The sequence below is a fragment of the Hirundo rustica genome, chromosome 18, assembly GCF_015227805.2.
Source record: "Hirundo rustica isolate bHirRus1 chromosome 18, bHirRus1.pri.v3, whole genome shotgun sequence".
NCBI classification, from domain to species: domain Eukaryota; kingdom Metazoa; phylum Chordata; class Aves; order Passeriformes; family Hirundinidae; genus Hirundo; species Hirundo rustica.
In genome coordinates, this window is record NC_053467.1 from 4,426,900 (window position 1) to 4,442,494 (window position 15,595).

Consider the following 15,595-nt stretch of genomic DNA (forward strand, 5'->3'; position numbering starts at 1 on the left):
CAGACTTGTGCATGGAGGGGGATTATACTCAAACCTTTGCTTTGGGTTTGGCTCAGGCAGGTCTGGGTTCCTGTGCTGCCAGGCGCTGCTGTGCTGTGGTGGAGCAAAGTGCTCAGGCTGCACCTGAACCATGGGTAATTAACACTGAACGTGGAGGGCAAGGCTGCTCAGCCCTGCCAGAACAGGCTGCGCAAGTAAAGCTGGAGTGTCGCAGGAAGCACACAGGGAAGTGGTGGAGCCAGCCTGGCTTGATTTATTCCAATACAAGCGCTGTGGTGTTCTGGGGGAAGAGTAGCAGCAGTCCAGACCAGGCTCGGGTAAATTGGACATGGCTGGCTGTGATCTCACAGCACGATGGTGAGGGGGAGCACGGAAACCATCCCACCTCACTGTGGGAGTCAGGGCCTGCATCCCTCAGCTGCTGCTGGGACTGTGGTGCCTCACTGTGTGCTTCTCCCTCAGACAAACCACTCCGTGTGCTTAAATCCTGCAGCTGGAGGAACAGGCACTCCTCACCCATCTTACACAACCTCCTCACCTCCCTGTCCTACACTGCTCGGAGCAAACCCAGCCCCAGGCTCACAGCAGTGTCCTGCTGGAACCCTGTTCTGAAATGAGAAGGTTTAAACGTTTTCCTATTCTCCTCGCTAAAGCTCTAGGGGAAAAGATTCCTTTGATACAAAGTAATTAAGCTCACAATTTACATTCAAAGTTATGCACCAGCTCAAACTTCAGGTGAGGCTCGGTGATCTCAGGTCAATCACCTGGGCAGTCCTTTCCAGGGGCCCTGCCTGCCAGGAACGTCTCCATGGGAAATCAGAATTCTCAGTAGCCCATGTACTTCAGGAGGAACCACACAGCTTGCATTTAGGCCAATTGAAAATGAAAAATTCCAAGTCATGGGATTTGTTTGTGAATGTTTGGTTTGGTGCTGAGCTGCAGCAGCAGCCTCAGCTCCTGCAACAAAATTATGTTTAAAATTACATCGCTTGAAAACAGTATTTCCTCCAAGTCCTTACTGGAAACATCAAAGCATCTGGGTATGCAGAGAAGCTGTTTCTTAAAACATTGGCTAGTGGTCCTTAAAAATAAACCCCACACCAGAGAAATATCAAAATATCCCTTCATCTTAGTAACCTCAACAAAAGGAATTAAGTCGCATCCTGCATGTGGTGGACCAGAAGAGAATTCCTGCTATTCCACGGTGTGACTGATGGTAGCTGAAGCCACAAACCCTTCCCTTACCAATTCTCCCGATGATTTCCTCGCATTCTTGCTCAGAACTGGATGCAAACACCAGGCAGTTGAACGTGCTCCCATCAGGGCTCTCGGGGGAAGAGCTAAAAATGGAAACACGTCCATTATCCAGCAGAGCTCCGAGCCCAGCCCTGCCTTCAGCCGCACCAGCGACCCTGCGGCTGCTCTGGACCTCCCTTGCTTATTTTCCCAGACCCACATCCCTCTGTCTCCCCTGCAGGGCCCACAGGCAGCACTCACACCACACAGAAGGCAAAGATCCTGGGGCTCCACGTGCAGCGTCCCACGCAGGAGATGGAGGGGTAGGGATGGCGGCAGAGGAGCTGTGCAGGGGACAGCAATGGGCTGGTGTTTGGGGCTGTGGTCAGTCCCTGTTGGCCTCATTCCCAGTTTATACCAACCCCAGGATGTCTCCAGCTGAGCTCCCCATGCTACCAGATTCCCAGACTTTGCATGTCGCTCACTCACCTTGGAAGGAGCCTTCTCCTGCACAAGGACTTCTGCCTCCTTCACATCAAATAAAACCTCCTGCAGGGGGGGATCAGGGGGAAGAAGCCCCGTTCAGCACAGCCATGAGCTCTGTTTTCAATCAGACACTCACCACAGATTATCCAAATGCAGAGGTGATGAAGCACAGTCAACCCCAGCTTTCTCAAGTTTCCTCCGTGCTGCCGTTTTTCCCCCACCACCCAGTGCTTCCACACTTCAATCTTTTCACAAACAACCCCCAGAGGCTCGAACAACTGTGGCCTGAGCCCTAAAGCATCCCCAGAATCAGGCTTAGCCTTCCCAGAGTTTTCCAAGTGCTTTCCTGCATGTGGTCGCATTTTTTTTCCTTAATGCCCTTTCCTATCCTGGCTGCCGAGATGCTTCTGACCTGAAAAAACCCCACAGGGGTGATGGGGTGGCAAATATTTAGCCAAGCCAAGTGAACCTGGAGCTGGCAGGAAAAAAATACCCATGGCAGAGACCCTGTTTCCCTGCATTCTCTCACAGAGCCCTTCCCAGGATGTCCCCAGCCCCGTTGCTCACCCGTGCTGCCAAGCCCCTCTCCAGCACGGCAGGGATGGCCCCCTCCAGCACCTCTTTGCCACCATACTGAAATGGAATGGGAAGGAGGGAACAACCCTTGGACATATGATAAGAACTCCAGAAGAGATGATTCACCCCATGGCAGGTCTCTGCCTCACGGCCTCACCGTCCCAACGCTGGTCTGGCCCAGGTACCGCAGGTTGTACAGCAGCCTGGGGAGAAAAGGGCTTGGGGGCATCAGAGGAAGGACCCCACACATCCTCCCGCTGCTCTTTACGGGGGAAGATGCTCCCAGCCCCCTCCTCACCTCCAGGCCACGGGGCCAGCCTTGGCCCCACAGCCTTGAGCAGAGATCAGGGACAGTGTGGGCACAGGGTTACCCCAGCACCAGGACCCTCAGCCCAGCCTGGGGGCTGCCCAGGGCACAGACCCACCTGCCCCCCTGCAGCTGCCGGGGCTCCCCCTCGCCCCTGTGCCGGGGGCTGCGCTGCAGCTGGAAGTGGGGCTCCTTCTCCTTCAGGGCCTTCAGGTAGGGCAGCAGTGGCTCAAAGAGCGTCCCGTCGTGCCACCGCCACCGCAGCAGGCGGACGGTGAGCGGCTGTCCCTTCAGTCTCTGCAGCACGGCCCCAGCCTGGAGGGAGGAGGGAGCAGAGGGGAGCAGGGGGCAGGAGAGGAGGGGACACCCCAGCCCCCTGTCCCCACCCACCTGCCCGGGGAAGGCGTGTCTCAGTGAGCAGCCATTGATCTCATCGAGGATGTCACCGGCCAGCACCACCTCGTCCACCTCTGCCTGGCTCTCAGGGAGCACCTTGGTGACAAAGACTCGGCCGTCCACGTACCTGGGGGTGCAGCCAAGCCTCAGCTCAGCACCAGGGACCCTGCCTGGCTCCCCTTTTGTACCATCGACGACATTTCATCCATACACGGAATGCAGATACTGGCAAGGCTGAGCTGAGGGGGAGAAAAGCATCCGAGACAGCCCCAATGCTCTCAGCAGGATATTTATTCCCCTTTTTGGGGCATTTTCAGTGCTGTGATGACCAGATCCCTCTGGAGAGTGGAGAGAAGGACGAAGAGTTCCTACCTGAGCACCATCCCCAGTGCTCGGCACGGGACTGTCTCGTAAGTACTGCACACCTGAAAGAGAGTGGATGGTGACAGTGGCCTTGACAATGTGCGTGGGACATCCAAAGGATGCCATGCCCTGGATAATTTCTGGCACTGATGCCAACCCAGGGCTTTGGGAGCCCAGGGAGAGGCAAGTCCCAGTGCCCCAGGCTGAGCTGGGACCATCAGTAGCTGCTTGTCTTTGTCGTCTCTCAGGATTCGGCTGTACCCAGACCCTGAAGGGACAAAGCTGCTCTACGGATGGGATGGCAAAGCAACATCAAACCCTTTATTCAATGAAGAGCCCTCCTGCCTCACCCCACATGTCCCCATGCAGCCAGGGGACGCAGCTGCCCCTCCCCAAAGCCGCTGCTGTTTGCAGCAGCACTTACTGTCACATCTCATTAGCCAGGGACCCGGGACACGGGCAGCTCGGCCGGGGGCACTGCCTGTCAGAAATGCCCCAAAGCCAGTGGGATCCCAGGCTCTGCGGAGGCACCACAGCTCAGTGCACGCCTTGACCAGTCCCAAAGCTGCCTTGAGCTTTTTGGGGATTCTTTTGCATTTAAAAGGCAGTGGAGGGATGCTCTTCATTGTTAAAAGACATGAAGGCGTCCCTGCTGTTCTCAATAACACACTGATGTTTCACTGAGCAAACCAAGAGAGAAACCAACTGATGCGTAATCTGTGTCAGCCCAGGGAAATGGGGATTTTTTTTGGCAAGAAATCAGGGAAGGGGGCACAGGGAAACTCCACTTATATCAGCAATTTAGGCCTGGGTAGTTCTCTTGCTTGGTTTTACTCCCAGGAATGCTGGGATCTGCTCCAGATGATGGCCCAGGTACCTGGCAGGATCCAGCCTCTACAGCAGAGGCAGCTCTGCTCATCCTGCCAAACCTGAGCCAATTCACCCCGGGGTGCGTGGCAATCCCTCCCCACCAAACCATTCCTTATCTCCCTCGTTTGGCTTTTCAGGGAGGGCCAGGTGGCAGAAGGACGGCTCCCAGGAGCCGTGGGCTCTTACCGGCAGCAGCCAGCTCTCGTCCAAGAAGCTGCAATTCTGCAAACAAAGGAGTGTCAGTGCCATCCATCCCGGCAAGGAAGGGGCCAGGGCCCCACATTGGCAGCCCTGTGCTGGTCACCACCCCACTGATTCACCACTGCACCTGCAGGTCCAGGGAGAAATCTATCTCTGTCAGCACCAGCAGCAGCGAGAGGAAAGGCTCTGCAGAGGGATGGGGATGGAGAGGCAGTGTCACCGCCAGGCTCCTGGCAGCCACAGCCTCACAGGGACATGGCAGAGGACAGAATAAAGCCATCTGCAGTGCAACTCATGAGTCCCGGGAGCGAGGCCTTGAGAGCATCCCAGCACTACATACCCAGGCTGCTGCTGGAGGCTCATCCCAGGCTCCCAATGCTGGCACAGGTGCAGCTTGGTACCTTTTTTCCCCAAATTCAGATCAAAGCTTGCAGCAAATGATACTATTTCTTCCCCTTAGAAGTACAGCTGAGCTGCCCAGGCTTTCCTGCACCAGCCTTGCAATCACACTGCTGGGCCTGCAATCTGCTCACGCACCAGCAGCACGGGTGATTTATAAACCATTGACGTACAGGTTCAACATGAGGTTATTTATCATAATCCAAAGATTAAAGGCTTCCACCCTGGCCTGGCCCCCCAAGCAGCAGGGCTGTGGATGGATGGAGTGCTGCAGCCTGTCAAGGCAATGCCACCATTCAAACCCCGGTGCCACCTCTCAGCCCAGGCCCATCCAACACAGCCTCCCCTCAAAGCCAGACAGGAACCGCTTAAGGCAAAGGAAGCTTGATGCAAAGGAATAACATGGAAGACACTTCAGAAGCAATTTCCCTATCCCATGCCACTAAAGCCAACCTTAGATGCATTCAAACCCTGTTCAAATATTTACACTTTTTTCCCCCCCATCCCTGTAGCAACATATTTAGATTTCAGAGCTAAGTTTGGATTAGAAAAATCACAGTGGACTCTTCCCTCTCCCCTGCAGCAGTGCAGTGCCATAACACAGGCTGCATCCTGTCTCTGGTGAGCCACCATCTTACCCCGCAGATCTTCACTGCCGAGGATGGAGCTCCCTGGATCATAAAACTGAAACCCAGCGAAATAGCACCGATTACTCCTCTGTTTCACACCCCATCGCCCGTGGGTAGCAGCTCCCCCCACGTGCCGCACCTCCAGGAGTCGGGGGGTCTGTGCCAGCTGCCTCACGGCCACCGCCAGCACCTTCCCTTGCAGAGCCGAGCGCAGAAAGCATCGCCCCCGGCCCTGCGCCGTCCGCGTCCGCTCACAGCCCCCGGCTCTCCGGATGCTGACGGACAGAGGGGTCGGCCTGTTTGGGGACAGGAGAAGCGGCTTTGGCAGCACACGGGAGCGCCCTCCCTGCACCGGGGTCTTTGGGATGAGCATATCGCGACAGACACCACCACAGGTCGGATTTTCACCCCAGCCCAGCTCGGGGATGCTCACCGGCCGCCGGTCCCCGCGGGAAGCTGCTCTAGCCAGTGCCAGTAATCCCGTCTCCGGAAGCCCCAAGCCGGTTCTGCGGGAGAAAGGGAGTGCGAGACCCCTCGCCGCGGGCCCGGGGACGCTGCCACCGCCCGCCCGGGCACGAAGGGTCACTCACGTCGGAGGCCCTTGCGCAGGATGCTCTCCAGCAGCTGGCAGAGGGACGCGAGGTGCGGCGAGGTGTCCGTGCAAGGGCCGCCGCCTTCCCGCAGCCGCAGCACTCCTCCTGCGGGGAGCAGAGAGAGCGGCGGCACCCGTGGGTGCCCAGCCGGGGAAAGGAGAGGGGTACCCCGGGGACAGCCCTGCACGGCCCCCGGGAGGGCCCGACACCCCGGCACGGCCCGACCCGACCCGGCTGCCGCCGCTGCGCTGGGCAGGAACTCGGGTAAACTTCCTCGAGGCCAAGGTCGGGCGGCGGGGCCGGCCCGGAGAGCCCCAGCGCGGCCCCACCGCCGCTCCGGTCAGACCGGTACCGTGCGCGGCCAAGCGCTGCTGGAAGGAGCTCGCACAGGGGCCGGGGGGGCCCCACGCTCACCTTTAAGGGCGCTCAGCAGCGGCTCCTTCCTGGCCATGGGCTCGTCGGACCCCAGGGCCAGGTGGTCCCGCGACGGCGGCTGGACGGGAACGGGGGAACGGGAACCGGGAACGGGGAAACGGGAACCGGGAACGGGCCCCGCCCCGGGAGCCCGCCCCACACATCCACACACAGGTGTACGTGTACTTAAACTGAAAGCACAGACACTGATTGTCCACAGGTGTAACACAGTGACACGTATACCTATTGGCCTGTGCAGACATATAATTTCCATACATTGTATCGGCAGAACCCGCACGTATGAGACGCGTGTGCGAAACAGACGCGCGTTTATCTCTGCGTGTATTAGGACAGGCTTTGGGACATGGATATATGTGTTACAAGGCTTCGGTGCCGGCCGCGCCGCAGGTACACACGGGGGGTGTGCGGCGGAGGGCTTGCCCTGTCCGTGGGGATGCCCACGCACGAACAGCGGGTCCGAGGACCGTGAGAAGGAGCGGTGCGGAGTGCTCGGGGCGGTGCGGAGTGCTCGGGGCCGTGTGGAACCCATCGGGGGCGGTGCGGGGTGTTCGGGGCGGTGCGGGACCCATCGGGGGCGGTGCGGGACCCATCGGGGGCGGTGCGGGGTGTTCGGGGGCGGTGCAGGGTGTTCGGGGCGGTGCGGGACCCACCGGGGGCGGTGCAGGGTGTTCGGGGCGGTGCAGGGTGCTCGGGGCGGTGCGGGACCCACCGGGGGCGGTGCGGGGTGCTCGGGGCGGTGCGGGACCCACCGGGGGCGGTGCGGGACCCACCGGGGGCGGTGCAGGGTGCTCGGGGCGGTGCGGGACCCACCGGGGGCGGTGCAGCTCGGCGTGCAGCTCGGCCATGGCGGAGCCGGTGGATCCCGTTTCGTCCCCGCTGCTGGCCGCCGCTTGCCGGGCGCACGAAGCGGCTTTCGGGGCTGCGGCGGTGCTGGCGGCCTGGGCCCCCGGCCGGGTCAACCTCATCGGCGAGCACACCGACTACAACGGCGGCTTCGTGCTGCCCATGGTAAGCGCCGTGCTCCGCCGCCCCGGCCCCGGGCTCTCGCCGTGTCGCTCTTCCGGATCCTCCTGGCAGCCGCCGGGAATCCTCGGCCACGGCCTTCCCACCCCGGTCCCAGGATGTTCCCTCCAGGATACCCCACCCAGGACCCTCAGGGGTCCTCCGGGATCCCCTGCCCAGGGGGCTCGGAGCCCCCTGCAGCCCAGCCTGCAGCCCAGCTCCTCGCTCGCTTCACGGGGGATGTGATTCTCTTCCCAACCACCTCTCCGTGAGGCTGAAGCCTTTTTTCTGCAAACCCCTCGAACAACTTCCCGTTCCCAGAGAGCGATGTTTTGGTGGCAGGGATGGTTCAGAGCAGTAGGAGCTTCCTGCTCCCTCCGAGCCCCTTTGGCTCAGCGGGGGTGCCCCCACTCAGTCCGAAATCAAACCTACAGCTAATTACTGTGAGGCTGAGGAGCGTGGGAGCAGGTCAGCTGAATTCCCTGGCAGGCAAGAAAACTTCCCGAAGCCTCTCCCATTCTTGACGTGGTTACCACTCCCCCGGAGCCCAACAACAGCACCCGGCACCAAGCTGGGAGTCAGGCATTCATTGGGAAGATTGACCCTGTGTGTCAATAAACAGGCGGAAGTTTAATTCTGTACCAAGCTGGAGTCTGCAGTGGGGTCTCTGGGCTGTTAAAGAGAACACTTGGATGCTCCAGCTGTGGGCTGAAGCAGCCACAGCTGTCCCCTGCCACCCACGGGGATGCTCTGAGGGGTGCTGCAGGGTCTGAGCCCACCTTCCCCATCCCCAGGCCCTGCAGCTGGGGACGGTGCTGGTGGGATCCCCCACACAGGACGGGACCATCTCCATCGTCACCACCTCGGCAGAGGCGGACGAGCCCCACAGGGTGCAGTTCCCGGCTCCCCGTCCCGGCAGCTCCCTGAGCCCGGGGCTGCCTCGCTGGGCCAACTACGTCAAGGGCGTCATCCAGCACTACCGGGGTAAGGCCCGGGCTGAGGGGTGGGTCAGAGCCCCCTTGCAGGGGACTGGTGTTCACATCCAGTTCTGGGAGCACTCCAGGGGCTCTTCGAGTTGCTGTGTAATCCTGCAGCTCTGCCAGGACCGGGCTCCAGCAAACTCAGTCTGAGCTCCAAAGCCCCTCTGTGCCTGGGGGGCTGCCGGGTCGCACTCTGCTGTGGGTCACCCCGTGCTCTGAAATGTTGCACAGGGGCTCCTTGTGTCATTCCCTGTGAGCTGTGGGGCACACGCAGCCCTGCAGGGGTTCATGGCCCCCCTCCTCCCTTCTCTTCCTGCAGGTGGTCCTGTGCCAGGCTTCAGCGCTGTCATGGCCAGTGACATCCCCCTGGGCGGGGGCCTCTCCAGCTCGGCTGCTCTGGAGGTGGCTACGTACACCTTCCTCCAGCAGCTCTGCCCTGGTAAGGCAGCAGCCCGTCCTGGGCCCCTGCAGCTGTTTCCAGGTGGGAGCTGGGGTGAGGGGGGTGCCCTTAGCCAGATCCCACAGCCCTTGGGAGAATGCTGCTGTGAGTGGGTCACATCTCCCCAGCTGGCACTGCCCTGCCTTTGTGGCTCCTCTGGCTCATCCAGCCTGACCTGCCCAGACCTCTAAAATCCGTGGGGACCAATTCTGGGGCTGGCCAGGGGGATCAGAGGAAGTTCCCTTGGGAGCATCCTCTCCCCACCCTAATGTCCCCCAAAAATCAAGATACCCGAAACACCAGTGTCAAGTATCACATCCAGCTGGATCTGGGGGCCCGCGCTGGAATAGAAGCCATGCAGGGGTGCAGGAGCAAGCACCTGCAGCTGCAAAACCCCATTCCGTGGGAAAACCACCCTTTACCTCCATGTTTGCTTCCCCTGCTCCCAGGCAAGGGACAAAGTTGCGGCAGGTGCTAACCTGTGTGTCTCTGCTGCGGCACAGATGACGGGGATTTGGTAGCCAAGGCGCTGGCATGCCAGAAAGCCGAGCACGTGTTTGCTGGGATGCCCTGTGGGATCATGGACCAGTTCATATCCGTGATGGGCAAGGAAGGCCACGCGCTGCTCATCGACTGCAGGTCAGGGTGGAGCGCTGGGCTCACGGTGCTGTGCTCACCCTGAGCAGCTGGGGATCAGCTGGCCCTGCGGCCGTGAGCTAAGCACAGGAGTGCAGGGAGAGGTTAAACCTTGAACCCAGCCTAAAACCTCGTCATGGGGGCGGGGCAGCCTGCGCTTAAATTCCCCCTTGTCTTGATTCCTTCTGCAACCTTTCTGCTACTTGCTTGGGCTGTCTTTCCTGCTTTCTTTAGGGTCCCTTATGGAAATATTAATTGGGAGGCAGCGAAACGCTTGGGTGAAATCCTAAACCACCTGGACTTTGCCTGTGTAGTTCAGGATCTGCCTGCCACGTGGCCTCACTCGGGTGTCTGAGAGCCGGGTTGGGCCCATGGCTGAGCTCTCGCTGCAGGTCCCTGGAGACCGTCCTTGTGCCGCTGTCCGACGCCAGCCTGGCCGTGCTCGTCACCAACTCCAACGTGCGGCACACGCTGACGGGCAGCGAGTACCCCAGCCGCCGGCGGCAGTGCGAGGAGGCAGCAGCGGCTCTCGGCAAGGCCAGCCTGAGGGATGCCACCCTGGGCGAGCTGGAAGGTGGGGACAGTCCCCCCCTCATCTCTGGCCACTCCTTGGAGCATCAAGAGCTTGGTGCCCCGTGGGCTGAGACCTGGGGCAGGCGGGTGGGCGCACACCCTGTGATGGGAGTGTGCTGCAGGTGGAGAAGCTTTGGCACGGGACGGCTGCGGGATGCATCCCTGCAGGCCGTGAGGCTTTGCTGCAGGGACACCAATGTCTCTGCAGAGGCCAGGAGCCGGCTGGGGGATGAGGTGTTCCGGCGGGCCAGGCACGTCATCGGCGAGATAGCACGGACGGCGCAGGCAGCACAGGCACTGCAGCGCAGGGACTACAGAACCTTCGGGAGGCTGATGGTGGAGAGCCACGACTCCCTCAGGTGAGGATGACCAAGGATGCTGCCAGCCCTTCTGGGCAGAGCTGGGCTAGGATCTGCGGCAGTTGGCATCGCTGCCACGGCGGTGGCTGCAGCAGGACGCGAGCCGGAGCTGTCGGTGGCACAGCGGTTGTGCCCAGGGTGCAGGACAGCGCAGAGCACGGGTCTCCTCTCTCCAGGGATGATTATGAAGTGAGCTGCCCGGAGCTGGACGAGCTGGTGGCAGCAGCCCTGGAAGTCGATGGTGTTTATGGCAGCAGGATGACCGGGGGAGGCTTTGGAGGGTGCACGATGACGCTGCTGGAAGCTGGGGCTGCAGAGAGAGCCCAGCAGCACATCCAGGTATGTGGCAGAAAAGCCCAGGAGACTGACTGAGAGATCCCAAGGGAACACTCAGGGACACAGCACAGGAATGCTGTTGAATCGTCACTCCTGAGTCTGTGGATGCCACTAAGCTCTTGCAGGCAGTTCAGCACTGTGCCAGTCACAGAGCCCTGCCCCAGGACCTCGTTGCATCAAGAAAGGGACTGAAGAGATGCTGGGGGAGCTTCAGGAAGGCCAAATCCAGCTACAGAGAAGAGATCTGAGCCGAGCTTGGGCACTGCTGAGCACTAGCTATTACAGCCTGAGAAAGATCTCAGTGCCATCACCAGTGTTCCCTAACTCAGCACCTTGGCGTGCACAGGGGGCTGGAAATGCCAGCAGAATGGGGGTGTCAGGACATGGGGCCTGTGAACAAGGCAGAGCATCATTTTGCTGCTCTGAGATCATGGTGCACCCTGTAAATAACTGGGGGAGGGGGAAAGAAGGGGCAGAGGAGGGTCTGAAATGAGGAGAGACTGAAAGGGCTTTGGCCTCTGCCAAAGGTGGGAGAGAGGAAACGGGACCAGGAGTTACAGCACAGTGAAGAGTGGATGTGGAGTGAGAGTGGAACTGACCAGCAGGGCCTTTCCCCCCAGCTCTGGCATCCCCCAGCCCCAGAACCCCAGCCTTGACTGCTCCTCTTGTTTTTCAGGAGAAATACAGTGGCACAGCCACCTTCTACCTCACCAAGCCCTCGGGAGGGGCGAAGGCTCTGCCCCTCTAGAGGAGTGACCACCTCACCTGGGACCCTTGGGCTGGTGTCGCCTCCCTCCCGAAGGCTTTCCCAAGGGAATCAGTTTGTCCATCTGCATTATTTGCCTAATAAAAGCAAAACATTTGCACAGTTGTTCTGTGCCCATGTGAGCCAAAATCACTTAGGCCTGTTCCTCAGAGGATGCTGGTTTAACTGCAGGCTGCACTGGTGTAAGGAGCCATTGCTAGGGCTGTGGAGTCCAGCAGAGCTGAAGCCACAGGAGGGGATGGCAGGGCAGGAGCAGCAGGCACTGACACGTGGCAGAAGTTCCTGCTTGGGACTCTGCCTCTGGCCCCTGCCCTCCATCTGCTGCAGATGGAGGATGGGGGGGGGATTTTTTTAGTTTACATTAAAAAAACCCCAACCAACCAACCAACAACAACAACAACAAACAAACAAACCACAACAACAATAAAGAGGCAGAATATAGAGATATCGAGAAAATATTTATTGAGTGCAAGAGGAAGCCATCTGATCAAAGACCTGCTCTGGATCCAGCTTGGAAAGGCTGAAACAGCACCAGCTCCAAGAACCAGATGAAATTAAAAAAGACAGGCCTGGGTTAGTGCATGTGCGTGGGGAAGGCCTGATTCCCTTGGAGAATGGGATCATCTTTGGTTAAAATGCTTGGAAAAGTCCTTGTTTAGGCAGTTCTCAGTTTGACCCTGGACCACAAAGCCCAGGGAATGGGTCACAGAGTCCTTGTGCAGGAGGAGAGAAAATCCCAACCCCAGGCAAGAAGGGAGCAGGGAGGAGGCAGCCTCGTGCCATTGGCACTTGCTCAGGAGAAATAAGTGTTTCTTGAAGGCACAGTAAAACCTCAGGGTTGGTGAAGGATCCCTTGAGCCAAGTTCAAAATTCACCCAGCTCCAGCCGCAGTCATGGAGACTCCTGTGGACTTGATTCACCCACATCCCTCTTTGGCTGAAAGAGTACATCCCTTCCCCCAGTGAAATAAAAAGCCTGAAGAGGAGACGGAACTGTTGGTGGTGAGCTCTTCTTCAGAGTCCAAAAGAAAATTAAAAAAAAAAAAAAAAAGGGCCAAAGTTCCTTGTGAGATCAAAGGAGGCTGGTGATGCTGATGCTGCCAGGGGCCCGGGCAGCTGCTGCTTTGGTAGGAAGCTGTAACCCAGAGCAGTGGCAGCTGCTCCTCCAGGCAGGCTCCTCACCTGCTCCCATGCAGCTGGAACACACCAGGGAAACCTTGCACTACTCTGCAAGACAGGGAGTCTGCATGGCAGAGGGCAGGGAGCTTCCAGGGATCCTGCCCAGCACTGGGACATGAAGGCCAGCAGGATCTCAGCTCAGCCCAGCCCTGTGTGAGAGGAGCTGAAGCCGGGGCTCAAGGAGTCTCACACTTGTGCTTGTTGTTCCCAGGCTTGCTCTTCCTTTGTGTTTACTGACGGATCACAGGTCCCTTTATGGATGTTGCTGCTGGGCAAAACATCTTTTAGAAGATACCCAACATCCTCTGCCCCAAAATCTCACTCTCTCCACGTCAGCTGTGTGAGCAATCCCAGCGCAGTTCCCATCTCAGCTGCTGGGGCCGTCCCCCTCCCTCCTCTGGGAAGCTCCCAGCCCTTCTGTGTCCAAGTGCTCCAGCTGGGGGACGCTCTGCAGTGAGTGGATCTGGCCCCTTGCAGCCTCCTCTGGCCTCTGGTGCTGAAGCATACATGGTCCAAAGCAGAGCCCACCAGCCTCAGCACAGGGTTCAGGTGGCCTTTGGATCAAGCCCTTAACTCAGTTCTTCCAGTCACTCGTGTTTCCCAGCACCACAATCCCAGTGTAGTCTCCACATTCAGCATAGATCTCATCCACCTCAATTTTTTTTTTATAAAATAATAAAATACATTTATATATATTTTTTATATATATACTATGAAAACTGTACAATATTGTATGCCAAAAAAAAAAAAAAAAAATCAGAGGCCATCAAGTAACGCAACACAAATGAAAAGTTATTCTTTGCTCTCATGGTACCAAATGTCAGCAGCAAAGGACAGACACAAAGAGGTGCAGTAAGAAAGCAGAGGTTACCCCAAAACCCTACCTTGCAGCTCTCAAAAAAACCCCCATACTGAACAAAACAACCATCTCCAGTGGATAGGCGAGTTGCCAGAGAGCCTGGAGCAAAGATGGAAATGGTGAGCCTCTATAAATCATGATTTTGACATCTGAGATCCTCTCAAAACCGAGGACCTGACAATAAAATCATTCCGTTCCATTTACTTGGGAAGGCTGAAGCCATGGAGACACGCCAGTTTCTGCCCTGAAGGATGGGGTTACACACCCAGCTGTGCCAGAGCTCCGAGTGCGCTGGGCTCCAAAGGAGAATTCCAGAGCCTGGAGTGCCACAGGGGGTCTGTGCCTGCAGGAGGAGCTGCCCAGGCACCGCCTGGATGAAGCACCTTGAGTCGTTCCATAAAATCCTGGCACCTGATCCCAAAAGTCCTGCTGGTGCTCGCCCCGCCCCAGCTCAGGCCTGGTAGAACTGCCTCTCCACCTGCTGCGTGAGGGTCCCGCTGGCCAGCACGGTGTGGCTCACAAACTCCTGGGTGAGGGTGCTGCTGGAGTTCTCCACGTGCTGGGTGGTCACCACCATCCCATCTGCGAGGGGAAGGCACCAAGCATGGGGTCACAGGGAACGCGGTCTGCCCTGCGACTCCAGGCACTTTGTTTTCCCTCTCAGAAAGTGGGATTCAAGGAACTCTGCGCACCAAGTGATTCTGTGCTTTGCTATGTCAGTCAAGAGGATGGATCTCCTAACAGCTCCCAAACTCCCCCTGTTGCACCTTGAACCCACGAGCTCAAGTGGGACAACACGGGACAACTACATTGATGTGAATAAAGATGTTTGTCCCGCTGCTCTGTTTTTTCTGCTCTGAAGAGATGGAACCCTGCAGGAAGAGCTATGATTTGGTCCCTAGGGATAGTGCTGGAGGACTCTTGAATCCAGCATTCCCTCCAGGACTGGGCAGCACGTGTGGAAATGACTGCAGCTCTCCCTGGGGCAGGGCAGGGACACAGTGCAGGGAAAGGGCTGACCCTCTTCAATCCCACCTGATGGACCCTCCTCCCCTGCCTTTGGCACTTGAGGTAAAAGCAGCCTCAGATCTTTGGACAAGCAGAATTACCCTTTGTTTTCTGAGGGCTGTAAAGCAACAATGAGGCCCTACCTGTGAAGTGGGGATCCAGAGAGGAATGGCTGATGCTGGTTTTGGTGGTATATTCAGTGGGGAATTTATAAACTTCTCTCACGTACTGCTGTCCTCCAAACTGGGAGAAAGCACCTGCAGAGAAGGAAGTAGGACAAGTCAGTCAAGAAATAACAAAGAACTTCCAACTCCTCAACCCTGCACAGTGAGCATCAGCAAGCTTAAGAATTTTCCCTTGCTGATATCAGAGCCAGGTTTCAGGAGCAACTGGGAGGACAGGGAAGGTCTCACAGCTGGGCAGTAAGAAGCTGCCTCCAGGTATTTGTATAAAGAGGCAGAATTTTCACCCTAAGTTAAACACTGGCAGGTGTTCCCTCATTTAGTGCACCAGGACTGGGGCAGTGTTCACCAGGCACAGCACTACCTTCGTGGAAAACTGTCTCAATGGCTTTCATGACGCATGGAGCCACCACCAGAGCTGGAAAGTGACTGCAGGAGCTGTTCCCTGCTTCTGAGAGGTTTCTCTTTGCACCTCCACAAAGACACAGTACTGTACCTCTGTCCTGAGATTCAATGGTGATGAGGCCTTCTCTCTCTGGCCCAAAGCCTTGGGTGGTGTTGGCTTGCACTTTGAACTTGTACGGGACATTCTCACTCAGGTGGGGCACAGTCAGCGTGGTTTCCAGGTTGTCTCCTTCGACATAGATTGTTCTGGGTTCCCCTAATCCACAGAGACACAGAGTGGTGAAGACAGACCAGAGTGATGGACCCTCCAAACACCCCCCTCCAGATCTGCTGCCTTGGCTTTCCCTGAGCTTTGTACGACCCACGGGCTGTAGGATTACA

General features: G+C 57.9%; 3 protein-coding genes across 5 annotated transcripts in view; 1 reads left to right on the top strand and 2 right to left on the bottom strand.

The window, feature by feature from the left end:
- Positions 1–218: 218 nt before the first annotated feature.
- On the bottom strand, positions 219–7,336 carry LOC120761122 (uncharacterized). Its single transcript, XM_040082025.1, has 16 exons — positions 7,302–7,336; positions 6,471–6,661; positions 6,054–6,161; positions 5,897–5,969; positions 5,473–5,759; positions 4,563–4,621; positions 4,421–4,456; positions 3,374–3,426; positions 2,996–3,128; positions 2,724–2,920; positions 2,456–2,501; positions 2,290–2,355; positions 1,726–1,785; positions 1,498–1,580; positions 1,246–1,340; positions 219–493 (listed from the first exon to the last, which is right to left on the bottom strand). The coding sequence occupies exons 1-16, from the start codon at positions 7,334–7,336 to the stop codon at positions 459–461; spliced, it is 1,557 nt and encodes a 518-aa protein (XP_039937959.1). The 3' UTR covers positions 219–458.
- On the top strand, positions 7,335–11,687 carry GALK1 (galactokinase 1). Its single transcript, XM_040081710.1, has 8 exons — positions 7,335–7,499; positions 8,288–8,477; positions 8,793–8,912; positions 9,416–9,551; positions 9,941–10,122; positions 10,330–10,480; positions 10,657–10,819; positions 11,493–11,687. Exons 1-8 carry the CDS (start codon positions 7,335–7,337, stop codon positions 11,562–11,564), a joined length of 1,179 nt encoding a protein of 392 aa, XP_039937644.1. The 3' UTR covers positions 11,565–11,687.
- Positions 11,688–12,021: 334 nt separating this feature from the next.
- The window catches only part of ITGB4 (integrin subunit beta 4), a 28,280-nt gene continuing 24,706 nt past the window's right edge, over positions 12,022–15,595 (bottom strand). For all 3 annotated transcript variants that reach the window (XM_040081705.2, XM_040081707.2, XM_040081706.2), the window contains 3 exons: positions 15,306–15,470; positions 14,771–14,884; positions 12,022–14,201 (listed from right to left, as the gene is read on the bottom strand). In XM_040081705.2, the coding sequence (XP_039937639.1) occupies positions 14,071–14,201; positions 14,771–14,884; positions 15,306–15,470 (410 nt within the window). In that variant the 3' untranslated portion in view covers positions 12,022–14,070. The remainder of the gene's footprint in view (positions 14,202–14,770; positions 14,885–15,305; positions 15,471–15,595) is intronic.

Coding starts and splice junctions, on each gene's coding strand:
- GALK1 (XM_040081710.1), top strand. CDS start 7,335: ATGGCGGAGCCGGTGGATCCCGTTTCGTCCCCGCTGCTGGCCGCCGCT. Junction 10,123..10,329: donor CACCCTGGGCGAGCTGGAAG/GTGGGGACAGTC, acceptor ATGTCTCTGCAG/AGGCCAGGAGCCGGCTGGGG. Junction 10,481..10,656: donor GAGAGCCACGACTCCCTCAG/GTGAGGATGACC, acceptor TCCTCTCTCCAG/GGATGATTATGAAGTGAGCT.
- LOC120761122 (XM_040082025.1), bottom strand. CDS start 7,336: ATGGCCGAGCTGCACGCCGAGCTGCACCGCCCCCG. Junction 5,760..5,896: donor CCCGCGGGGACCGGCGGCCG/GTGAGCATCCCC, acceptor GTCCCCAAACAG/GCCGACCCCTCTGTCCGTCA. Junction 4,622..5,472: donor CGGCAGTGAAGATCTGCGGG/GTAAGATGGTGG, acceptor ATCCCTCTGCAG/AGCCTTTCCTCTCGCTGCTG.